The sequence below is a fragment of the Dunckerocampus dactyliophorus genome, chromosome 18 (genome assembly GCF_027744805.1).
Source record: "Dunckerocampus dactyliophorus isolate RoL2022-P2 chromosome 18, RoL_Ddac_1.1, whole genome shotgun sequence".
Taxonomy (NCBI): Eukaryota; Metazoa; Chordata; class Actinopteri; order Syngnathiformes; family Syngnathidae; genus Dunckerocampus; species Dunckerocampus dactyliophorus.
Window position 1 is genome coordinate 2,544,415 of NC_072836.1, and position 26,370 is coordinate 2,570,784.

Here is a 26,370-nt window from a genome sequence, read left to right on the forward strand (position 1 = left end):
GTACACAATGTTGTACACAATGTTGTACTACATGTTGTACTACATGTTGTACTTCATGTTGTACTACATGTTGTACTACATGTTGTACTCCATGTTGTACTTCATGTTGTACTACATGTTGTACTTCATGTTGTACACAATGTTGTACTACATGTTGTACTACATGTTGAACTACATGTTGTACTTCATGTTGTACTACATGTTGTACTACATGTTGTACTACATTTGCCCCTGTCGTATCTGAGGGGAGGAGAATCTTTTCTCCTCAGCGTGTTTATGTCCACTAAAACTCACCAAGCGGCTTTCACTTTCACTTTCACTTTCACTTTCACTTTCACCCTATTTTCACCAAAAATATCTGTCTCCAAAAGGGAGACATCATGGCTCCTGTCAAACTATGCATGCATAGACGTACTGTACATCCCAGCTCCTCGAGTCAAGAAGGGGGGGGTCTCCCATGGCAACGTGTTCTGTCCTGGGTTGTAGTCCTCGGAATCTGGCATTTCCCACCCGTAAATCCCCCTTCAACATCCGAGTGTTATGGTTGTGATACTTCAAGCGGACCATTAGTAATTGTATCCTACCACACATAAAGGTAGTGGAACTGTGGACCAGGTCCACACACTCTGCAGGGTCCTTGAGGGTGCATTGGAGTTTGCCCAACCAGTCCACAGTGCTTTGTGGACTTGGAGAGGACAGTCCTGAGGGGAGTACTGCGAGTATGGGGTACCGGACCACCTAATTCAGGCGCTTCACTCCCTGTATGACCAGTGTCAGAGTTTAGTCCTCGTTTCCAATGAGGGTTGGACTTTGTGAGGGCTTCTCTTTGTCACCGAGTCTGTTCATCAGTTTTATGGCCAGAATGTGCGGGCGTTGAGGGGATCCCATTCGGCGCCTGCAGGATTGGGTCTCTGCTTTTTGCAGATGATGCGGTCCTGCTGGCTTCATCGAGCCGTGATCTTCAACTCTCACCGGATCGGTTCACAGCTCAGTGTGAAGCGGCCGGGATGAGAATCAGCACCTCCATGGTTCTCGGCCAGAAATGGGCGCAGTGCCATCTCCGGGTCGGGGGTTAGGATGCTACCCCAAGTGGAGGACTTGAAGTACCTCAGGGTCTTGTTGACACCAGAGAGAGAAGGATGGAAGGCGAGATCGACAGGCGGGTTTGGCATCGGTCCGTTGTGATGAAGTGGATTTACCCGTCAATCTGATTTATGAGCTTTGGGCAGAGACCGAAAGGACAGGAAGGCGGGTACAAGCGGCCTCCATGAGTTTCCTCCGTAGGGTGGCTGGAATTCCCCTTTAGAGATAAGGTGAGAAGCAGCACGTGTCATCCGGGAGAAACTCTACTCCGGGAGTAGAACCGCTGTTCCTCTGCATTGAGAGGAGCCAGATGGGGTGGCTCGGGCATCTGGTCAGGATGTCTCCTGGCCGCCTCCGTGGGGGGGGTGTTCAGGACACGTCCGACCGGTAGGAGGCCTCGGGGAAGACCAAGGACAAATTGAGAGACTTAACTGGACTGGGAACACCTCGAGTTCCGCCAGGAGAAGCTGGATGGAGTAGCCGGGGAGAGGCGAGTCTGGGCTTCTCTGCTTAGGCTGCTTAGGCCCCCCCAAACCGACCTCCTGAGCGGAAGAGACGGGAGAGATGGATGGATGTAGCACAATAGTTAGCATGCGGAAATATGATGGGGAAAATCAGTATATTCATTTGATCAAGTGTGTAGTTAGCATATAAACATAAGTCATCTATTCCTTCATATCCCAACTTGATGATTTCATATCGAGTTCATTGATGATGATGACCATCTTATCCATCCAGCCGCTTACCCTAACGTCGTATATGCAGTCCTAGAAATGACAGTGACATGTTTGGTCTTTGCAGGCCACCAGCTGATGCTAATGTAGCTTAGCTCTCTGGGTCTTCTCCATCACGGAGACCCTGGCGTGACATTCCTGTGTCCCCCCCCACACGTCCGCACGTGTTAGACGGCGCGTCCATCGGCCTGTGAAGAGAACACGCTACGTTGACGTGCGTCTCATCCATTTTTAAAGATGTGTAACATGTACCATGAAGCACGTTTTAGGTCGGTGTGTGTTAAGTTCAAGTCCGTGCACCCCCACCACCACCACCACTTGGTCTATCCATCCTGTGGGCCTCTCCGGGTGAGCGGCTCATTAGATGGCGCTCCCCACGGAGAGGGGGGGAGAAAAAGAGCCATTAGCAAAACAAACGAGGTTTGCACGGCTCGCAAAACACTCATTGTTTACTCACAGACCAGCAGCGAGGACGACTTCCTGTCCGAGTGCTTCCGGGTCATGCATGAGGTAATGTGGACAGAATATTCTTCCCAGCTGCAAGACTTTGGACTCTGTCCGGTGAAGTTTTTGCCTCTCATCTATGTAATCATAATAATAATGTCATTTTACGAGGAAAATAACATTTTATTTATGTAAATGGAACACTGGTGGCGTTTTTTGTTAGGGCTTTAGCGTCTTCCCATGACATGCATTGTTAGCTAGCTCGCTCGAGTTCGTTTTGTCTCGTTTAGAACACAGAAAAGGGAATTAAATGTGTTCATGTTTCTGCCTGTCGCCCGAAGTCAGCTGGGATAGGCTCCAGCATACCCCCTAATGAGAAGTGGCATAGAAAAAGGATGGATGGGTGGGTGGATGGATGGATGGAGGGATGGGTGGGTTTCCCATAAGGATTGTGAATGATGGGCAACATTTCTTTTGAGAAGTGTAGTTTTCCTTTACAACATCAGCGTGTGAGGTTTGCCAACGTACGTCCACACAGCTACACGCTACATGCTAACCGTGGAGGGCTATCATTTTAGCATGCAAGAAGAACAAGCTACTGATGAGCTGAGGTGGTCCACGAGGCCCTGGGGGAGGTTGTGTGATGTTTGTGATGTCGGCAGGTGGTCATGTGATCGCCGGCCAAGGATGAAGCGCTTTGATCCGACGGAGCGTTCGGCCGGGCAGGATCAAACTGGACCGCAGCGCCGGTCCAGCTCCATGTCACTTTGACGGCTCATTTGGAAGACATCGTCGCTGAGATGTTGTCTTACCCCCGTGATGCACCTCATTCCTCGCGGACTCGCCTTGGAAGTTTGCGCAGCGTCTGTATTCCAACAGCACCACAGGGGTCATGGCACCCCCACCCGCAGCGGGCGCCGCCCTCCGCCGCCTCCTCCCTCGTGTGGACCTGAGCTCAGCGTGAACAAACAAAACCCACCGTAGTGCATATATGTTTTGCTGTAATTCAATAGGGGACAGACAGGAGCAGAATTTCCTTGCTGCTCATAAACGTCTTGTCTGCTGTCAGCATTGATGAGGCCAGCTTGGAGCGCACCGAGGCTAACTCTCCTCAGCCTCCATCAGCGCCTCCATCATTTCCTCTCTGACCGCCTGCCCACTTCTCTCCATTGGACCCCCCCAGGAGGGCCCGGATGCTTTACTCCTGTTGAAGTGTTCCTGACTGACAGTGTCAGCGACCGCGGCCGCCCCTGCAATGCGATCCAACAGCGATTCGGATCGATCCTGATCTCGCGTCTTTGTTTTTGCCGATCTCGCTCGTCCCGAATCCACAGCGAGTCGGGCTTGTCTCGTGTTCTGGAGTCACGGCGGTCCGAGGCCGCGGGTACTTTGGCTGCACAAACATTCTGACAGGCGGCAGCCGAGTCGCATCACTTCCTGTTTTACATCATGTGGATGAAGCTGATCTGGTTTGGATTTGGATTTGTGTGCCAGGAATGATCCTGGTGTTGAAATATTAACATCCGGAGACAAAATGAGGATAAGTTGACTTGATGATCCAAACTCTCTGCTGCCTTTGCGTCACGACCACGACCGCTGTTTTTCATTTGTTGATATTCTAGAACGTTGGCTGCATACAAAATGGAGGCCAATGAAGTTTTCCTAATTATTTTGAAATATTCATTCAAACAAAGCATTTCCTGTTTGTCTAAATACTGCATAAATAATTCACTGGGTTTTTTTGGTTTAGTTTTCTTTGAGTTTGCATGAACAAACTCAAATATTATAGCACAATTTAAATTGTAGATGTTGGATTTTTAAGTTTCACTTGCATTTTTATTCAAATTTATACAAATATTCAATTCCAATGATTTTTAAATGTTATTTAATATTTGCCAATGTTTGTCAATATGTTAATATGCCTTCAATGTATATTAATGCGTCTAATACGCCTTTAATACGCTGCAAGCCAACGAAAACAAGCTGCAGGCTGGAAATCACCATCGCTTTACACGGACATCGATATCCACATTATTAGGAACAGTGGCCTGGTTACTTGATTACGTAGTCTGTGTTCCCATTTTACTGTCGTGTTTTCATGACATCAAAAAACAAAAAGAGATGATGGACGCTCTGACACCTTGGGAGTGTTTTTCCATCTTTATTCCTAGAAGGGTCTGTCATGATGGGCCAATCAGGTTGCAGCTCTTCTCCACAAGCTAATATGAATATTGATGCTAGATGTTGTGATGCTGCAGGGAAGTAAACAAGAAAACAACAGAATGTAAGAAGAAGCAGTCAAAGTGGTGTGTGTGTGTGTGGGGGGGGGGGGGGGGGGGTAGTAATAGGATGCATCCGAGACTGCAGAGGAAGCCGACGCCTCTTGAGACTGTTTGGAAGTGAGCGAGGCCTGTGGATGGCAAAATGGCTTCAGCGTATGCATTACTCAGCCACATAAATCTGAGAGCCACCCCCACCCCGCACTAAACCCCCTAACACCCCCCCCAAACACCACTCCTCTCGTCTGCCTGCTTTGCTTTGCCTTTAATTACCTGAGCGATCCTCCACTCTACAGCAGCAGCAGCAGCACTTCCCTAATGGGGCATCACTCACTCAGCCGCCTGCCAGCGTGGCCCCCCCGGGGCGGGACGGGACGGGATGGCTGCACTGGAACCCCCGCCCCTGTTGTAACTCACACCTGTAGTGTTTGGAATGACGACACGGACACTGAGGGTGGACTCGCACCACGGCTGCGTGCTTACACTAAGTACACTTAGCCTTTTGAGTGCATAAGTGCATTCACACCGACAAGTATGCACTTAGATGTTGCACTTGCAACATTGAAAATTAGGGGTGCATGATAATTATGGGGCCAATTTAATTATGACGTCATACGGATAAATCCGAACATTAAAAATAGCTTCGATGACCCATAATTTAAAAACTCCTTTTCTTTCCTGCCTGTGACGTTAACGGCCTGTCGTGACCTCCCTGAGCTCGCTTGTAAACAAACATTCACTTTCAGAGGAAGGACGTTGTACCAAATGCTCTGCGATGAGGGAGGGGTTGGAAGGGGTGGAGGGGGGGGTAACAAAAACGTCAAGCACACAAAAAGCCTCGTCGGCCACCTGAAACGCCAGCGCTGCAGCGTTTGAGAGACCCCCGCGGTGTCACACCGGCTGATCGGAGCGTGTGCCTGAATACAGCGCACCTCGTTGGGACACTCTATACTTCGGTTATTGGTATCGGATGGAAAAGAAAGATACCGTGCATCTCTGCTGAAAGTGGTGAGTGTGCAGTGATGGACACTCACCAGCCTCAATAGTCACCATCTTGGCTACACAGCGGAAGGGGAGGAGCTAACTTGAGTGGTTGCAATTCACCATCAAGAAGGAGAAGAAGATGAAGCAGGTAAATACATTGATCAGGGATGTGTGGTGTTATCGGCCAATATCAGCATCAAAATGAGATATGGAATCGTATTGGTATCAGTTTTTCTGCTGATAATGACATCAGCATGCAAGTGAGACCTCAGCAAACAAGCTCAGTGTGAGTGTTTTTTTCTCTTTTGAATTGTGTGGCTTCTAATAATAATAATAATAACAATAACTAACAATAATAATATTATTATTATTATTATTATTATTATTATTATTATTATTATTATTATTATTATTAATAATAATAATAATAATAACAATAACTAACAATAACAATAATATTATTATTATTATTATTATTATTATTATATTAATAATAATAATAACAATATAAATAATAATATTAACAGTCTCTTTATCGGGGTGGGTGGAGGCGGGGCTGCTAGCATACACACAGAGTGCAGATGAGTGCAATATTTTGTTCTTTTTTAAAATATTTTTTCAGTTTCTTAAAAGTAACATTAGTTTCCTCACAGACCCGATCTTGTGTACCGCCTCGTGTCGTGACACGCCTGTTGGTTAACATTAAGAACCCGTGCGATCACATGGTTCTACGATGCGGCTACGTGGAGTCGTGGAGTCGTGCCAGGCCCTGGCCCGCCTCGTCCGATCCTGTCAGTCAACAGCACGTCACGACATGACGGCCACTTGTCGCAGTGTTTCATTCTCCGTACGTCCGGGTGCTAACAATGCGGCGGGAGCTTTCAGCGGCGTTTTAAGATGCATCAGACCTTTTGTGTTCCCCCAAGAAGGAGGAGAAGACGAGGTGGAAGATGCAGACGCTCAGCAGACTGAGCAATGAGCTGGCGGCGCGGGCGAGTGACTGGCGCTGACCTTGGAGATTATTGCTATGCTAGACAGAAAAAATGCTGTATGTTTGTCAAGAGCTGTCCGTCATCAATGAGCTTTTGTGTTAGCCATCGATCGCTGCTGCCGGCTGATGGATGCGCACACACGCACACGCACGCGCACGCGCACACACACTCTTTAATGGGATGTCAAGTCAAGCTGTTGTGCTTTCTCTTCCTCCCAGACGAGATCTTGGCCCCGCCCCTCCGTGGTGACTCATTAGCAAACATGCAGTGGATTACTGTGCTGTAGTTTAGCCACGCGGCTTGCGTGTACGCGTTGCTTTTCGGACGCCGTGCGGCACTCGCCTGGCCCCTGCTCAGAAACATGACAATCCCGCCGTCGCTGACCTGCTTCTTCCTGCAAGTTATCGGGCGCCGGCCTCGGGGGGGCAACTGAGAGCACCCCGGCCCGGTTAGCGGATGTCGCGGCGCTGAACAACAAGCGCCGCCCCCGCCCCCTTCCTGTGATTTTTGGAACGGTTTCAGGAAGCTCCTGCTTGCATTATTCAGCCCTCACTTTAGAGAGAATGGCATTAAAGTTAATTCCGGCACAAAGGAGATGATGAGATCACGTTTTCAGCGCAGATAAATACGCTCGCTCCCCGCGGTCGGGTGCCGCGTCGCCGCTCTCGCCTGCCTTTGACCCGTCTGCCCGCTGAGCGGCGGCACGCCACGAGGTCAGCCGGCTGATCTGATGCCATCTTTTATTAAGCCGCTGGCCGCCCAAGCTGTCATACGGGAAGTCTGTGCCGCCATCTCACGTTTGGAAGCGCCCTGATGGAAGCCAATCAATCAACCAATCAGAGGCAGGACGCTCATCAAACTCCAATTCCCTTTTGTAGCTAATTTCGCCACAGGAAGTGGAACTAGTCTGTTGTAGGGTCGTGACAGCTTGACATTTTTAGATGTCATTCAAGTGTAAAAAGAAGTGAGTTAATAGTAAGGAGACTTACCTCTTCTGTTATTCTTATTTTGTATGGCATGTCAATCCATCACCTGATAGGTCATATCTCACGCAAGCCAAAGATCCTCTATTGAACAGGAGTTCTGATGAAGAGTGCTCCTGTTTTGAGGAATGTTGGTGGTGTCCATGTTTTGAAATGCGCTTGCGGGCCGGTCTAACGTTCACGTGCCATACTTGGCCCACGGGCCGCCGGCTGAGTAACCCTGGTATAAAATGCTAACTTTAGCATCAGGAGTCTTACTGCTTTGACTGTGAGTCCGCTAGCTTGCTGTCTTCTTCTTCTTTGTTGACGCAGGAAAGTGGCGCAGAAAAGCCAAAGAAAAAGCTTTGGTGTTCTCTGAGCTCTCTGGTGTTTTACGCAGACACTTGGACCTGAGACATGTCATTGGTTGTTTGTCTGCCAGCCTGCTTGCTTTTCCTCCGCAGGTCCTCAGCTCGTCCTACGACGCTGCGACAGCGCCGCTGACAATCAGCATAATAAGAGCGTGGCCGATGGTAGCGTTGATAGCGATAATGAGGAGATGATGATAAGAAAGAAACATCATCTTCCCACCTGATTCATTCCGACTGCGGCGGGGCGGGGGGGTGATCCATGCTTTCTAGAGATGCCATGTCCGTGAACGAGTCGATTCTTTTGGAGCCAATTCCCAGTTTGCCCAAACTGGCGACGCTGCCTTCAGGAGAACGACTAATACGATATCAGAGGCTCAGCGTGTGCCTCCCGGCTCCAATGAAGACTTTTACTGTTGGATCGGGAGGGGGATGAGATATTAGCAACTGGGGGGGGCACAAAATGAGTCAAGTCAAAGGAAACGTAGCATTTGGGTGCACTTTTTAAAAATTCTTATTGTATTTATTTATTCTACTTTCATATTTATATATTATTGATTTATTCTTTATGACAATTTAATATTTGACTATTTGTGTAGATATATTGCACCACAAAGGGTACATTGGAAATAGCGACGTCGTTGGCGCCACCTCATGGAATGTTTACCATTAAAAGCATGAGCCAAACGAAATTATCATCAGTATTTCAAAATAAAAGTAGTATTTATTGGTGGGATGTGCAAGTATGACTCATTCTAATCCACATATCTTATACAGTGTTCCCTCGTTTATCACGGGTTGTAGGTTCCCAAAATAGCCCACCATAAGTGAAATCTGCGAAGTAGCCAACTTTATTTATTTTTGTTTTAAGGCTGTCCAGCCCCTCACATACACTTCATACACGTTTCTCCGACAGGCATCAACGTTTTCTCACATTTCAAGTTCATTTTGTTAGAATTTGAATGATCAACCTGCTGGGTTGGACACAACAGAGTGACTCGTGCATTTCACTCGTCTGACCGTGTCTTTTCGTCCCGTCGCCGTTCGGCTGTACTGCAGCGTTTTTGTGTCCTTGTTAAAACATACAGCATTGCTCCTGTCGTCGTATTTTACTCCTCCTTGTCGTCCTTGAAGACTCCGCAATGGCGCCCTCCAGCTGCCAGCTTCTGCCTTCCTTCTCAAGTCCAGAAGTGCAACCGTTTGTGTGATGGCTGGATTCCTCTGCCTTTTGGCTGAAGAACCTTGTCGTCGGGGAGAAAGCGTGCAAACACACAGCGTTCAGAGTCACATTCTCGTTTATTGGCGGTTAGGGAGCCTCTCACATGGTTAGCTAGTTTGCTAGCGATGACCACAACAGGGGACGAGGAGACGGCACGAAGGAGACTGATTGATTGACAATGGTCTACAGCCAATCAGGACACAGAACACAATGGGCGGTGCAGACGACAGAGAGAGACACAGAACAACACTCAGCTTCCCACAATGCAATTCTTCTTAAAGGGCCAGGCTGCAACAACGTTCATACGCTGTAAAAAAAAAACAAAACAACGAGGTTGCGAAAGTGAACGGCGATGGAGCGAGGGGAACCCTAACTTACTAGGACATAATGACGAAATACAACGAGGAGCCAGTCTTTTGAACGGCTCTTTGAAGGCAACGGCTCCTTTTAGGTACGGCTTTAATAAAAGATGACTTGGAAGCACCCCACCCACACCCTGCAAGAGTGTAAAAGTTAAACCCTTGCTGGTGTTGGAAGGTTCCGCACGTCTTCTCTTTGTTAGCCAACCCCCCCCCGCCTCTATTTTTATCCTTTCATATTGTTAGCGCCGAGAAATACACTTTGTGTTCACGTTAAATTCAACTAGCGATCCATTCAGGCGGTGTGGTGTTATTAGAAAGAGGGGCGGGGTGGCGGGGGCCCGCCGAGGAGTTGCCCACAGGGGTGGGTGCTGTGAAAAGCTCTGTTGTGTATAGGTGTGTGTGTGTGTGTGAGTGTGTGTGTGTGTGTGTGTGTGTGTGTGTACACTCGCTACATAGAAATTGGCTCTAATCGGCCCGGAGGCTCAGTAGCAACATCACCCCACACCCCCGCCCCCTGAACAGAAACACCACTTAGCATGTGGGCTGATTAGCATAGCTTTAAAGAAAACGTGTACACGCGTGTTAGCAAAGCAGCGACTGAACGCCGCCTCATTAAAAACATCTAACAGGAGCTTTGTGATGCGTTTCAACGCGCCGCAACTTCAAATCCAACTTTGTCTTTACACGCTGGATGTCTCGTCTTCTTCATTCTTCACCAAAACATCTCTTCAGTAAACCACAGCATGTGTGAAGTCACATGATCCTGTATGAGCCAATCGCAGCGAGCCGGGCCGGCTCGACCTCCCTTCCCGCGTCTCTTTACGGCTGGCGGCTCAGTCAGGTGTGATTTAAGATCCCTGCAGTGTTTTATGGTGTATATATCCTAAATGGACACTTTTATAGGCCTTTACGTTTGCGTGGTTTTGTGCAAGCTCAGCAGGAATCATAAATTAGCATAATTAGAACTTCTGGCCGCCGGCGCCTTTAAAAAAAAAAAAAAATTAAATAAAAACTTGTGCAAGATTCTCTAAAATGAGGAGTTTCCTCAAGGTAAAACATTTAATGGACGTGAAAGTGTTAAAGGAAGCACTAACGTGTGTGCGCGTGTGTGCGTGTGTGTGTGTGTGCGCGCGTGTGCGCGGAGGGCGGTGACTTTGAGCATGCAGCTCATTGCTAGCAAGGAGGCACATTGCTGCAGTGCAATAAGGGAAAACAACACTTTTAATAATTCAGGCTGTGAGAGCGCGAGCAGGCCTGGATGGAGGTGGGGGGCTGGGGGTGTTAGGGGGGCTGTGTTTGGGTCTGGGTGGAGGCAAGACGTCTTAAAGTAGTGCAGAATGGCTCATTTAGCCGCCGCTACGCATTATTAAAGTTGTATTGAACCCCCTCCTGGGTCTTTCCTGAAGTTTTTTTTTGCCGTTTTTCATTTGCTTCTCCTTTTTGCCGTGCCCTCCCCCCGCCCAAACCCTCCAGCCTGCCAGGCAGCCAATAAGAACATTTATAAACGACACAGCATCGTGCACCTCAGAGGAGGTAAACAACGGTGTAGCTCTTCATCTCTTCCCCGCAACTCTTTTTTTTTTTTACACACCCCCCCCCAAACATGTTCAACGACGCAGCACACGCCAAAGCTCAACCTTTAGGCCATCGTGTTTGTCTATTTGTATGTTAGCACCCGACGGCAAGCAAGATGATGGGATGTGATACTGAAACATCGACACATCCGATACCAGATCTTTATCGATTCTCACGTGGAAAGATGGATACTTTGATGTTTTGAGGTCACGTCATTCGAGGTCACGTATAACGTGATCAGGAGGACGGTGGAAAGTAAGTAAGTGATTGAGATGTGCACTTCAGGAAGTATACTGTGTAAACAATGTGGTGTCGTCCCAAATCATGACACGCATACAGGAAGCAACCATCGCAACATGGATCTTCTTCTTCTCTCCTTTTTAATGACGAATTGCAACCACTTCAGTTAGTCCCGCCCCTTCCGCTATTTGTGCTGCATTCTGACCTATATTTGTCAGTGTGAGCACACTTAAGCACTCGGTAGGCTAAACGTAAGTACGCAAGTGCACCGATTGAGACGCAGCACAGCTGTTGCTGTTTTGGAAGATGACGTCGCACGTATGTTTTGTCCTCACGTTTGAGAGCTGCTGCTAGTCGCCTTTGATTGACAGCTGGTTTGACCATTAACGAGTTGGAGACCTGCGGTAAGAAGAAGAAGAAGAAGATCTCATGGTGTAGATCATGTAAAGTAGATCGCTGCCACATTCCTCTACTGCTGCCTGCAGGACACACACACACACACACACACACTTTAATCACACAATGAATAATGAATGGGGCTGGACTCGCTGCTGTCAAGTGTGCAGACTAGAGAACGGCCGGCAGTCGAGAAAGGCTCGTAAAAAAAGGAGGGTAAAAAAAAAGACCTGAGAGGAGAAAAAGCAGCAATAAGTAACGCCTCGTCGCTTTAGTTGATCACACATTTTAAATAATAATAGAAAGTTTTATAACAACGATGCTTTATTCATGTGAAGCCTTGCTAGCTGTATCACATGCACACGTGCGCGTGCGTGCGTGCGTGCGTTGATGGTGCTGCTGTTCTTTTTGCTCCCGCCTCAATGTGCACTCTGCAACGTGCAACAGCATGGCGGTGTCGTGCACGGCTGGCCCATTAATAAGAACACCACGCCCTGGTTCTGCCCAAAGCGCCACTGACACTTTAATGGTTGTGTGTGTGTGTGTGTGTGTGTGTGTGTGTGTGTGTTTTCACTTTTCTTAGTAAATAATGCAGGCACTGCTTGTCAGCACCGCTTGGCTCCGCCCCCTCCAGGCGCCTGTGCAGCCTTGCTTTTGTGCGCAAATTACAACATGCTGCTTCCTCCATGATATGCAGTTCATCCGTGTGTGTGTGTGTGTGTGTGTGTGTGTGTGTGTGTGTGCGTGCGTGTAAGCATGCGTATGTGTGCCGCCATGTTGTACTGCAACATATACTTACGTACGTGTCTATACTTTTTATTTGTGCGCTTGTCTTATTCTGTGGCCAAGAGGCTCAAACACACAGTAGAGACCGTCCGAAAGCAAACTCCATAAGACGCATGCAACAGGAAAGTGTTGCAAGTTAAAAAATAAAAATAAAAAAATACTGCCATCATAAACGCTGCAGGTCAAAAATAAATGCAAGAGAAAAATAGTGCAAATGCTAAAAACACACGCACACGCCCTCAAAAGCACGCATGAGAGAAATGCTGCAAGTTCATGGAACAAAACAAAACTTCTTGATTAAAGATGCTAAAACCAATCTCAGGAATGCCAAGCAGTTCAATATTTTTTGCAAAAAAAGGACCAGAATGTATTAAAATGACCCATTTTTCAAAGCGAGCTTTTAACCTAGAATTAAATTTAATTCCATTGGTAATTTACAAAGAATTACAAATTCATGTTATTTGTTGACAGCTTTAAGGTTGAAAATATTAGTTCTGTTCAGTTCAAGCCAATGAAATAACGTGAATGCGTCGGAGCAAAGCCATGTGAATAACTATCACAGCTGCAACAACGTCGAACAGGCGCTGACGAGCTCCGTGAGCGACCTGCGTTCAGCTTCAAGGTGTGGTCTTCATCGTGTGATTGACCTTGTGGAGCTGAGTTATTAACTTTTACATTTTAGTGGCCAAATGTCATCACCAAAGCTTGTTGCCGTTATGGATCATGTGATAACATAACAGCGCCTGCCCGTGGAGTATTTGTGCTTTTCGTTTGGGCTCATGTGGTCCCAAGGACTACTTGGTTGAAATACAAACCCTGGTTTTCGCCCAAAACTGAAACTGAAACATTCGACTTCTGTTTGTTTTGGAAGGTTGGTTCTTGAGACTTTTTTTGTGCATCCTGTCATGATTGATGTCGCCGACAAATTTGGGGGCGCTACCGAGTGTTTGGAAACCCTGAAATATCTCATCTTTTCACCGAAGCTGACACGCTTGCAAATGTTGCTGAGCTTTCATGCATGTTAAAGGAAAAGTGCACTTTTGGGGGGAATTTCATCCGTCGTCTACAATCCACATGTGAGACATGAACCTTTTGTGTGGCTTCTAAAGATATAAAAACAGCTAAAACGATGTAATAAGATGCTGCCGTGATGGTCACAACTTGTATTTTAGGGAGGGGAGGGCACCTGGTAGATTCTCTAAGCAGGTTTTCCCCGACTTTTAGGAGCGCGTTTTGTGTCGTTTGTGGTTTAGGAAACGAGGGCATCTCAGGCAGCGTGTGTTGATTCCTGATCGATTGAACCAAACAGTATTGATGGCAAACAAGGAGGCTCCAGAAGCGGCCAATAAAATCCATGCTGTGTTTGTCCCGTGTGTCCTCAGGTAACACGTTGTGCAAGTCAGGAAGCATCGCTGTCTTCGGGAACGTGGTGTACAGCGGGCTGCTCAACGATCACCTCTGGCATTTGGGAGTGCCCCTCTTCACGAGACTGGTGAGTCGCCTCCATTTTGGCTCCTTCCACCCGTCGGCTGTCTCAGCTGGTGCACGTCTGTGCTTCCTTATTGACTTCCTGTACGTGTGTCGTGCGTACACTCAGAAGCACAGCAAAATGCAGCCTGCTTCTTGCTTCAAAATCCAAATGAAAAATTGGCACACTCCGGAACTAAGCACACAGTGTGCATAGTGTACTTAGTGAAGTGTACTGACAAGTATTCTATTTGAGACACAGCCAAACGCTTGTCTTTGAACGTCCTGTGGCGATGTAGATGTTGTGAGTTGTGCACCCTGCAGTCGGTGGGGGCCCCGGCTGGGGGCGAATTCTGTTGTTGGACTTGCACGTGAAGTGCACGTGAAGCGTCTCCCTGTTGGTGTGTAGCTGGAGCTCAATAATTGATGACATTTAAATGTTGCTGAGCGCTCCGAAGATGACGAGCTTGTAATTAAGAAGCGGGGCGGTCGAAGAAGTCGTGTGCGCACACACGCAAAAAAGTCGCTTCCCCGCCTGAGAAGGTTCCGATCAACGTGAACCGTTTCCGGCGCCGTTAATTGCCGTCTCTTAGAGCGCTTTTCATCAGTGTTTATTATTGATTGAATGGGCAGCTCAGGCTGTCGTTTACGAGTCAGGAATTAGTGCTGATTGGTGCACGAGGGCCGCACCTAATTGTGTTACATTAAATAGATCATTGCCATCATCTCATAAATGTCTAATGTGAAGCCTTGTTTGATTATCAATTCATGTCAGACGCGAGAGGCTTCACACTGCAGTGGACGTTCATCACACGGAAGCATCAAACGCTGCTGCCGCTGCTGGGCTCAAAGTAACACAAACGCAGGACCAGACCGTACAAATACAGGAGCACAATACAGCCCCGCTTTTTGTGGGCTTCACGTCCTGGGGCCGACAGCGAACGGTGGAAAAAGCGTAAGTAATTGATACGCCCGTAAAAATGTCTATTCTTGACACACGGCTCGCTCTCCCCCCTCCAAACTCTCCTGTTAGCTTGATGTTGACATACAGTATACCTGCATATTTTTTTGGATTATTTAAAAAAAAAAAAAAATTATTTACTATTTATTTGATTTATTTATTATGTTTTTCTATTCATCACATTTATTTTAATTTGTAATTATTACCAACTTGTTTGCAGTACAAATCTGTGACAGTTTGTCCGCTGGCCAGCTGCTTGGTACGACACCAGAAGGAAGGCGTCTTTAAGATGGACGCCGACAGCTCGCAGCAACACTTAAAAGCTGCGACGCCCGCTGTGACATGGAGACGTGGCCTCGTGTTAGCGCTCGCCGTGCCGGCCGGTGGTATCAGCATGACATGCGGCCGCCGCCGCACAGGCCGCTAATTACAGCGCGGCCCCGTCGCTCGGCAGCCCAGGGTGTGTGCCGGCCAGATGTAAACACTGCATTATTAACTCCACGCGCAGCGCGTGAGCGCCGCCATGTTTACTGCACACACGGGCGCTCGTTTAGTGGCGGCCCTTACGTGCAGCCGTACAGTAGATTTATGCTCTGCCTCCCGCTCGGATCCAAAACGAGCAGATGGGCAGTTTGCTGCGTATAGCACAATGTATGCCCACAATCCCCGTTTCATGATGTCTTCCAGGGCGAGCGAGACTCAATGCTGCGACTGCGCCTCAGAGGAATGCAGACGTCCCTCGCGATAGCGTGGTTCGAATATCACACCCTCGCTATGGCGCCTTTTTTCAAAAAATAATTGTGATGGATGTTGGCCTGTTATTACAGTAGACATGAAATATTGAAAGACAAGTTCCACTCATTCTGTGTGGAAGTGGTAAGGTTTTGGCTTCTTTGTCACTCCATTTGAAACACTTTAGGTTTTCTCGCCAGCTTGCTATGCTAGCAGCATGTGTCTGTTACTGTATGTCTATGCAGTGACCCCGTAGCCTGAGCAATGTGGTGTAAGCCAAGAATAACAGGAGCGTAAAAGTGACTATTGGGGTGTTACGTCATGTCTACAGGGCTCTAATAATGTTAAAACCTGTATCTAGAAAGTCACAAACAGGTTTTCTATGCTCTAACTGCGAAAATATTCTGTTTGTTAATATTGAGGAAATTCACTTATCGTGGTCGGGTCTGGAACCAGCCGTGATAAATGAGGGACGACTGTACCTCCGTCATTACGCTTCATAGACCGGTAGGAGGCCTCAGGGGGGAAGACCCAGGATACGTCGGAGAGACTAAGTCTCTCAGCTGGACGAAGTAGCCGGGCTGAGGGAAGTCTGGGGTTCTCCGCTTTGGCTTCTGCTCGGAATAAGCAGAAGAAGATGGATGGTAGTAGATTGTGTTTTGTAAATAACAATTTTCTGTCTGTACTTTGAACGTGTTGACAGGCTTTGGTGTTATTGAAGTATGTCACTGCCGGGCCGAGCGTCCTGGTTTTTATGAAAATATGGTCACCCGAGCTGTACTCTAAGGCACATGTGAGTTACCTCATGTTTGGCTGGACTGCACTTTGTAGTAAAGTGTTGTCTTGAACAGCATGCTAACACGGAAGGCGGAGGCTAAACTCGCTGGACTCGCACACGCTAAACCAGAACTCTTCCATTTTTCAAAGATTGGAAGTAAAGGAAAGGGGTCGGACATTTTAGGTGGGAAGAGCCGACTTCCTCTTTGAAAGCTTTATCTTCATAATGGATGTGCTGCTCTCTGGGGGGAGTCGAGACCTCGCCGGAAAATCCAAGCGGTCCGGCCGTGAGGACCCAAAGATGGCGATGTAAACACGCTTCCATAATTCTCCTGCGTTGGAGGAGATTCCTGCAGACAAGGAGGTGATAAGACGCTAACGTGGTTTTTTTTCTAATCCCTCCCCCGTCTGGAGCGGCGGCCTCGGCTTTCGGCGGCGTCGACACCTCGTCGTGTTTCTTCCCTCTTTGCCTCCCTTTCTCGCCACCCCACCCCCACCCCACACCCCTCGCTGGCCTCACTTATTTATGAGGGGGACTTGAAATAGACTTCACTATTTGATAAAAGCGTGATCCTTAATCCGAGTTGCCTGAGAAGTGCATTTCATTTTTATTCCCCATCAGAGATTGATGGAGGCTTCCTGCTCGCTGATTGCTCATGTAAATCCACCGGCCGGCCTGGACCTGCACCACCACGTGTGCGTGCGTGCGTGTGTGCGTGCGTGCGGTGGGCTAAAATGGGACCGCTGCATTGTGCGGTGCAGAGTCGCGTTGGCTGGATCTGAAAGTGCGTCTCATTCTGCACAAACACTAATTGCACTTCCTGTTGCGGCGTTCCCTAAAACCTTCTCCGCGCCACTTCCGGCAGTTAAGCGAGACACCCCGCTTCCCCCCCCGCGCCTGCCGCTTTGCTTCTCATGTGGAAATTAGTGGCGGGCTGGCGTGGCTCCCTTCATGATGTTCTCTCCGGCGGCGGCCAAATGTTGTTTGGCGTCCTCGGGAAAAACATGAGCTCATCCCGCAGGACGCCTCCGATTGGATCGCGCGGCGCCACGTGGAGGAGGACGCCGCGGAAACCGCCGGAGCTCGCCGCGGGGTTAATGCTGGAAAGTGCGGGCCCTGAAAGCCCCCCACCCCGCACCGCCACTACCACCCCACCCCCGTCCCCCCAGTATTGATGATAGTTGTGAGAATCGCTGAGGCAAGCGTATTGTTACAGTGCAGAAGCCCCTCCCCCGCCCCCGCTGCCCTCCTTTTCTTTTTCATCCAGCAGATGGAAAACACAGCCGAGCATGTCATGTGATGGCGTTAGTGGCACTAAAGGTATTTTAGCGTCATCTGCTCGCTAATTTGACGTTCACAAACACTTTGCTGCCTTCTGACTGTGGAGGGAAGAAGCGGGCGGAACCCTGCGGCGTTCTTTAGGGCTTCTTCTTCTCTCCTGCAGTGTGGCAACTTCACATCTTAATCCCCCACCTTCAGCACACACCCCTTATCCCCCCCGCCCCTCCCACACACACACACACACACACACACACACACCAATCCCAATCCTCCCTGGAACGTAAAATTTCACAGTAACGTCTCCCAGCTTGTCGGGCGCCCTCGTTGGCGGCGGAGGAGCGCTCTGAGGCAGCTGTCAGGCGGGTGCTCCAGTTGAGCCTTGTTCGCCAATAAGAGGCGGCCCAGGAGGGGGCGGTGGGGTTGGGAGGGGGCGTCTCAGTAAGTGAGTGCAGTGTCAAAAGGAAAAAAAAAAAAAAAAGGGTCTCCAAAGCCTCCCCAGCTTCTCCCGTCTGACTTGTCGGCTCAGAAAAAGAAGAAGACAAAGCTGCGAGGGGGGGTTGAAAAAGTGGAGGCAGTAGAAGAAGAGTGAGGAGGTGGTGGCAGTGGGGGGGGGCCGTAGGAGTCAAGCCCCGTTGAGCCGTGGAGGAGGAGGGCTGCCTCAGCGGATCAGCGCCAGTCGAGCTCGCCGTCCAAAACGACGCCCCGCGCCGGTCCAACCGGTCCCTCTGCTCGGCCTCGCTCGCCTGCACCTGCACGCCGCGCACCTGTCCCGCCATGATGATGTACTTTTGGGTGAGTTGTGTGTGTGTGTGTGTGTGTGTGTGAGTGATGTCACGGGCCTGGAAGTGAGCGCACTTCCTGCGTCGTTGTCACTTGCAGACTTCCCAGCATGCACTTTGGGTGACAGCCAGCAGCCGGCGGTCTGCTGGGAAGCCCCCGGCCTCGCATCAACTTCCAACTTGCTTTTTGTCATCCTGGCGTCCATTTCAGTGCTGCTGATGATGATGGAGGTCATGTGACATGTGAAGTGTGTTCATGGTTGAGTTTGTCATGGAGCGGGGGTGGGCTGCCTTGATGAGGAACTGATCATGATTGGGGGGTGGGGGGGAGCGTGAGCATGTGCTGTTAAAGGAGCGTCGTGGCGGTGAGTGCATCCTTGTGTGTTGTTGCTCCAGGTGACTTTTTTGGTGGGGGGGTCTGAGTGAGTGCCTTTTCCTCCTGTGGCGTTTCCGACTGAAAGCAATCACGAAATGAGAACATCGCGCAAGTCTGCGTTATCGTCTCTGCAGAGGCGCCACGTTTGATGGTGCAGCTTCTCAGATGGTGTACCTAATGAAGTGTCCACTGTGTGTCCCCAGCGTTACAGTTGATGCCCGCAGTCACGATTCAGCGTTCATGGCCCCGTAAATTCAGATTGTTGGTCAGATTTTTTTTTCTCAGAAAATAATTAATTTCTTCCATTTATAATAATTAAAAAAAAAAAAAAGTTCCCACTTGCTTCGGCGGTCCTTGAACGCACCATAGTTGCTGTGACAGTCATGGAGCAGCTTCCATTATCACTGATTAGCGGTGAGTAGCTATACATTGTTTTTTGTAGCGATACAAACGTGTTTTTACTTTTCTCCCTTTCTAGTTGGGAACTGATATTTTCCTGAAACTTACGTGTGTTCTCCTGCTGATTGCTAAAGAACAGAAAAAGGCAGAAACAAACTTGTTTTCCTGATGAAAGATGGGAGTCTAATCTTTCCTTTGGTAGGTTCCATGTTTATACTGACGTACAACACAACACAATATTCTGTGTGCTCTGAAAGTCAAAATCGTCTAAAATGGCCGCTACTCAAGGGGTTGTCTTTTGAAAAATGGCTGTGATTGAATGAGTTTAAAAATATTTATAAATAATTACTTTTTTAAATTGTAAAAAATGCAGCTAACGTCAAGCTAACAGGCAGGAGTGTTTGGGGGGGGGGAGCCGTATCTTAAAATTAAAAACATGACTCATTAAAAACATTTTCATGGCTGTATTATTTACTTGGGGTTGTTCGCTGCGTTCGCTGGTACATTCCTGGAACTGTATTCACATTTTTATACTTTTGAAGTGTACCTCCCCCAGGGCCAAGCAATCCTCACACTGGATCGGCGCCACACTGTGCATGGTTCTTATAGCGACACACCTCCTATTGGTTTTTTTAACCAACATTCTTCATTTTGCACTGAGAAAATGACAAAAATGTTGCAACATTTGTAAAAGTGCAATTGAATTTAATGGCTTTTTCCTTAGCTGTCCAAACTGGTTTGACACGTAGTTTTTCTACAATCCTGCACATAATCATAATAATCATAATCATAATAATAATAATCATAATAATCATAATAATAATCATAATCATAATCATAATAATAATACTGATAATAAAGACACTTGACAACAGGGATAAATCATATTGATAATACATTACATCGGGGATGTCCAATAATATTGGCATTGGTGTGGAATTGGTTCCCGGTTTGGCCTCTGGATTGTAAATTTGCGCACACGAGGGTCTTAAGACGTCTGCTGACTTTGGAGGCTCAACACCGCCAAAGGACGGCAGCCACGAAGCTCAGCGGGCTTTTTATTTCATCTCAACACCACACCGCACCGCCATCAAGAGCCCAAAGAGAAACACACCTCCGGCCTTCACAATAAAACTGCTGCACATGACAGCCGGTCAGACGGCATCTAACAAAATAAGGGTCGCAGAAAAATAGCTTGAATTGGCAGAGAAAGCGCTGCTTATGTGAGGAGGAAGTAAGGTGCCTTCCAACAGCTGGTGGTGATTTTTTAATGAGACAAAATGTTAAACACTTTTTTCTCTACTTTATGGCATATTGTAGTACTTGTCTCATTTTGTAGTACTTTATGGCATATTGTAGTACTCGTCTCATTTTGTAGTAGGCTACTTTATGGCATATTGTAGTACTTGTCTCATTTTGTAGTACTTTATGGCATATTGTAGTACTCGTCTCATTTTGTAGTAGGCTACTTTATGGCATATTGTAGTACTTGTCTCGTTTTGTAGTACTTTATGGCATATTGTAGTACTCGTCTCATTTTGTAGTAGGCTACTTTATGGCATATTGTAGTACTTGTCTCATTTTGTAGTACTTTATGGTATATTGTAGTACTTGTCTTATTTTGTAGTAGGCTACTTTATGGCATATTGTAGTACTTGTCTCATTTTGTAGTACTTTATGGCATATTGTAGTACTTGTCTCCCTTTGCACATGCAGCGTTTATTTGTGAAAAGCATCCGTGGGCATCACCCGTGGCAACGGTACGGCGCCATCACGTAAGTCACGCTTGGGTTCATTTGGGGTCCAGAAAAGGAACACAATGCAAATCCTGCAATCGGCTTCAACCAGCTTGAAACGTGACCTTTTGTTGTGAACTTCAAATGTAACAGACTGGCGCGAGCGTTGAAGAACGGACTTGAAGAACCGTATAAATACGTCCTTGGTACTGACGGACATCATGTGTACTTCGTGTGTGGGAAGCGGGTATGAATGTGTACCGTACGGAAGAATGGGTTTGGGAGTACACGTCCCGTTACGCCGCGAGCGATTATCTCAAACGAGAGGAAGTTCTTCAAATCCTGCCAGTCCACATCGCCATGGTTCCTTAGCGTGGATGTGTATGGAGGGTCTTTAAAGGGCGTTAGGGACCACCTCCTGAGTAAATTGGAGGTGGCGAGCGTCACCTGCGTCTCCTCATTAGAATATTTACTCAGCGGGCAGATGTTCTTATGCGGGGTCATTACCTTTGCCTTACAAGTCCCCGTTGCCCGCTGATGGAGATGAATGTGCGTACAAAGACGTAGCAGGGTACACACGGGGCCACTCCACGGGCGACGCCCTCCCCCGTGGCCCCCGCTGAAACGGAGGTATCCCGCCAACCCAAGCCTGATGGCCTTGTGGTCATGGTAGGAAGTGCAGGCGGCGTGTCTCGCCATGGCTGCCAGTGTATCATTTCCTCGCCCGGCTGCTCGCTGCTGCGGAGAAGCAGGAAGCAGCTCAGAGCGGAGGAGCCTGCTGTCTTGGCCGTGATGAATAATTGAGCAGCGCCGGGCCCGGCTGTGGCGAAGAGGTGCTGGTAATGGAGAGACTGGATGCACGTGGCGTGGCGAGGAGCAGCGCTTTACGCCGAGTGCGCCCGGGGCCTGGCGCGCTTTGGCCCGCATTAATGTTCTCTTGTTATGCGCCGGGGAGGAAGGACGTCCACCAAACAGGAAGGAGCCGCTTTAAGGCCGCGCCGCCGCCGCCGTCATTAGCGGCCGTCACTTTGGGCCAGCGCTTCATCGAGTCGGACGCTGGCGCGTTGCCGCAAATTGTGCGCGCGCTGGAATCTTCTCGAAGACGCAGCGTGGCCAGAAGGGCTCCATGTGTGCTGCCGTCGCACGCTTATGTGCAGCTTGCATTAACGCATGCATATGCTCGCCGCCCGCGGCCACGCATTACACAACAGCACGCAGCCACCACGCTAATGGCAGCGGAGCGAGTCAGGAAGGGGAGGGGCCAGGAAGTGGTGAGGGTTTGCAAATGAATTCATGAATTGATCTGGCCCGTCCTATCAGGGCCCACTCAATTCAGTTTCAATTGACTTATTGTATTATTTCTTTTATCACTGAATTGGTTTGTTTCGGATCAGCATCTTGCTTGTGAAGGACGTCCGTCAGGCATCTTCCTTGAATTGAATTCAGTTCATTGATTTGAATTTCATGAATTGAATTCATGAATTTAAATGTATGTAATCTAATATACTTTTTTTGTATTTTTATTGTATAATTTATTTATTAGCTTATTTATTTACTTATTTTTTCTTTAGCTTTTACCTTCTAGATCTTAAGTTTTGGTGACGGGTGTCAAAATTAGCGCTTAACTTCCTGGTCAATGTTTGAAGTGGGCGGGGCTTCTTGTGGAAGCGCGTAACAAAAATAAAAGCGTGCACACAAAATGAAACTCCCCTCAGGCCTAAGACCCTTGTTACCATGGCAACCATTGGTAAGCAGCGCTCAGAAGATCCTCCTGGGTTGTTTTTTTAGTGGACATTTCTAATTTGGCATCTTGTATTTTGATGTTTTTTGAGGGTTTTTTTGTGTTGAAGATAATTGAAGATTGAAGATAAAAACATAAAACATTTCCGCTGCGTAAAATATTGAATGTTTGCTCAGCAGACCTTTTTTGGTTTTGGTTTTGTTTTGTTTTTTTAAGCCCACAAGTGAACTGCACTGCAGTGTTTCCTGACAGCAGCTACGTGAACAGCTACTTTGTGCAAAACGAACTCAGATAAAGTCTTCCTTCTTCCGTCTGTGTGTGCGTGCGTGTGTGTGCATGTGTGTGCATGTGTGTGCGCGCATGTGTGTGTGCGCATGTGTGTGCGTGCATGTGAGAGAGAACATGAAGTACAAAGTCGTCGACAAGACTCGATAAAATATTAAGGCTTGAAGTTTTACACAATAAATTTTTAGTTTGGCAACATGGCGAAGGCCGTTAAAAGCAAATGTGTGTGATTATGAGCGTCGCAGGCGTGACCCTCTCATCTTTAACAACGCCGCGTCTAATTTCATCATTTATCTTTTTCATTTTACACCTTCAATCTCTTTATGTGCCTGCTCGGGCTTCTCTGCTGACAGATAAATAAAAGCTTGCTAATTGTGATGATGTGTGGGCCGATGTTAGCATGTCAGCTAATGAAGAGATGAGGGGGGGTTGGGGTGTTGTGTTCTTAAACTACAAGACGGCACCTACCTACACGGGGGAAATCAGTGGTGAGTTTAGCGCAGGAAAATAGATCCGTCCGCAGTAAAAGCCTGGCGCTGGCTTATTGCACCTGCTATCATTAGCGCTTTTGTACACATGGTCAGCCTCGCGGGGAAAAGTCATTATCCAGCTGCGCCGTTATTTCTCCGCTCTTTCCTGCTAGTGGAGTGTGACTTGAGGGCCGTCGCAGGCGCTCCATTTAATGCCTCCAACACAATAAAGGACTCTCGCCTTAATGATGTGGGATTGGATGGCCGCGCCGCAGCTTGTCCGGGGGCTTGTGAGCCGTTAAGACCGGCCATTTTGCCTCGCCGCCGCCGCCACCGCCGCCGCTCCGTGTCAGAGCGACTCTGGACATTCGCGAGGTGGGGGAAATAAAAGCGACTCGGTGATTGACGCCGCTCTCTCGCCTCGGGTTGGGCGAGTGAACTGGCGGAGCGCTGAATCAGTAGCGCGGAGGAGGGCGCTTAGCCGTGTTAGCGTTAGCATATGCGTATCATTCTGTCGGGCGCAACCAGGCAAGCGTCTCATGTCGCCCACCACGGAAGATTTTTGCATGTCTAAAAATAGTCTGATAGCTAAAACAGGAAGACTCGTTTCCGTGGTACGATTTGTTGATTTAGACGAGCTCAAAATGTCCGTCTGCGGCTGATGCAAGAGCGCAACAGGCTGACTCATTTGGCCTGCTTCCTGTACGCAACACACAACGCGTGCGCACGCATGTATAGCAACACGTGTACGCGCGTTGTGCAGAACGGTTAGGCAACACGGGTACTGAACGCACGCACACACCAGCGGTACAACACGCGTACGGGAAGGATCGGAGGCAAAAGCGCGTGTGTTGTATTTGTTGATGACCCAGCATTTGCACATGAGGACTTCCTGTCTGCATATCGCCAAGTGCGTGCTCTGTCTCAGCTGGCGCACTTGCACACTTATTGAAGTGTACTGATGTAGTATTACTCCTTCAGCAGTACATATCTACAGTACCTTGCGTTTTTACAAGTGGTGGGCGGCAGCCACAACTAACGCCAAAGAAGTTGTTTTGTTTGTGCAGTGTTTATAGTTTATAGTTTTATTTCAGGGACAAATGTACTTCCGTGCAGCAGTATGAGTGAAATATCTTCTGCTTAATTGGACTTTATTGATATTTCTACTTTCCTGTACGTGCCGTTTCCACGTTCCTGCTCGCCGTCTTCATCCAACGTGCTCTGAAGTGCTCTTTGCAGGTGTAAATACAATATAGTGTATTTCTACTGATGTCGCACAGATGGGAAACACTGCTTGTTTCGGAGGCAATTTGCTTCATTCCCGCATCTCATCGTCAGAGACGGAAATGAAGAAATGAACGTATGAATAGTGGGCGGTTAGATTCCTACGTTTCTACCGCAAACTGTTCAACTCCGCTTTGTGTGTTCATGTCTTCCCGTCCGAAGGACACGGAGTGAAGATGGAGCGATGGAAGCGTAAAGGAGGAGTGCTAAAAGAGGGAAAGAGTGAAGGAGTGATGAAAAAGTCCAAAGTAATGAAGAGTGAAGGAGTGATGAAAGAGTTGTAGAAGGAGTGAAGGAGCACGGAAGGTGGAGTGATGGAGTGAAAGTGATGGAGTGATGAAGGAGTGATGTGGTGAACGAGGAGCCATGAAGGTGTGATGAGTGAAGGAGTGATGAGGGCGTGATGAAGGAATGATGGTGTGAACGAGTAAAGGAGCGATGAGGAAGAGATGGAGGCGTGATGATGAAGGAGTGATGGAGCAATGGAGTGAAGGAGATGGTGTGATGAAGGAATGATTGTGTGAAGGAGTGAAGGAGCGATGAGGAAGCCATAAAGGAGTGATGAATGAATGAAAGCGTGTGCGTTGCAGGCAGTAAAAATGCTGGAGTGAGAGTGAGAGTGACATTAGTGTTGAAGGTTATTGACCGATTTCATGGAATTTATGACCCTAATCGAGAGGCGGTGTCACAGGGAATGAAGCAAATAAGAGTCACGCTGACAGCGCCCCCCCCCACCCCACTACATTGTGTCCGAGACTTTATAAGCCTCGTGAGTGTGTGTGGGGGGGGGGGGGTAGGGGTGCCGGGTCCCGAGGCCGTGCCCCAGGCCTCCCTCCATCCCGCGGGTCAATCACAGGCGGGCCGAGCGCGTGATGAGGAACGCTGCTTCATCTCACCTCATGTCAGCTCCCGCCGTGTGTGCGTGTGTGTGTAAGCGTGTGTGCGTGTGTGTGTAAGCGTGTGTGCGTGTGTGTGTAAGCGTGTGTGCGCGTGTGCGCACGCGTGCGCGTGTTAGCTCTCATGTATCTTTCATGCCCAACCTGCTGCATGTTTGCTGGCCGCGGTGGCGGTGCCAGGCGGTCAGAGGTTGTGCTTAAAGCGCGACTAGAAACAGAAATATTCATCGGCGTGCACGTGAAGGATGACTGAGGCTGTTAAATAATTCTCAGTGAAAGAAGCCCATCGTGTCGCACGCTTGTCATTTTACCCTCTCATACGCAAACACACAAAGACATTGTTTGTGTGCGTTGTGTCTGCAACACAACACAATATGCTGGATGCTTGCTTTTCACTTCTTTCTATTTTTGCATCCAAAGTCCATCAAAGCTAAACATGCCTTGACATCACACGGTGCCATGATGCACATGAAGCAGCATTACCGCGCCCTTGCACAGCAACGTGTACGTTTACTGCCACCGGTGGCGACACACTGCTTTGTTTTACACACAAAGCACACCATGAAAATACTATTTAGGCTTAAGGTAGGCCGGGTTTCACTGTTTACAGCTTTGGTTGGGGGGGCTGGAATGCGATCGCTCCTCTACAGTTACATGGGGGGTGAACACGTGCACATGCACAGCGCGCGTGGGGATATCGGGGTGATAATCCATACAAGCCATACGAACGCTCGCACATTGTACAAACCCATGCAGTGGTG

The 26,370-nt window shown here is 48.3% G+C and overlaps 1 protein-coding gene across 13 annotated transcripts in view; it reads left to right on the top strand.

Annotated features, from left to right (window-relative positions):
- LOC129171697 (RNA binding protein fox-1 homolog 3-like) overlaps positions 1-26,370 on the top strand; it is a 328,221-nt gene that overhangs the window by 189,515 nt on the left and 112,336 nt on the right. For 12 of the 13 annotated variants that reach the window (XM_054760615.1, XM_054760602.1, XM_054760598.1 and 9 more), the window contains one exon: positions 13,807-13,916. In XM_054760615.1, the coding sequence (XP_054616590.1) occupies positions 13,807-13,916 (110 nt within the window). Of the gene's footprint in view, positions 1-13,806; positions 13,917-14,666; positions 18,436-26,370 lie in introns of those variants that run through there. The other variant, XM_054760614.1, reaches the window with a different exon arrangement.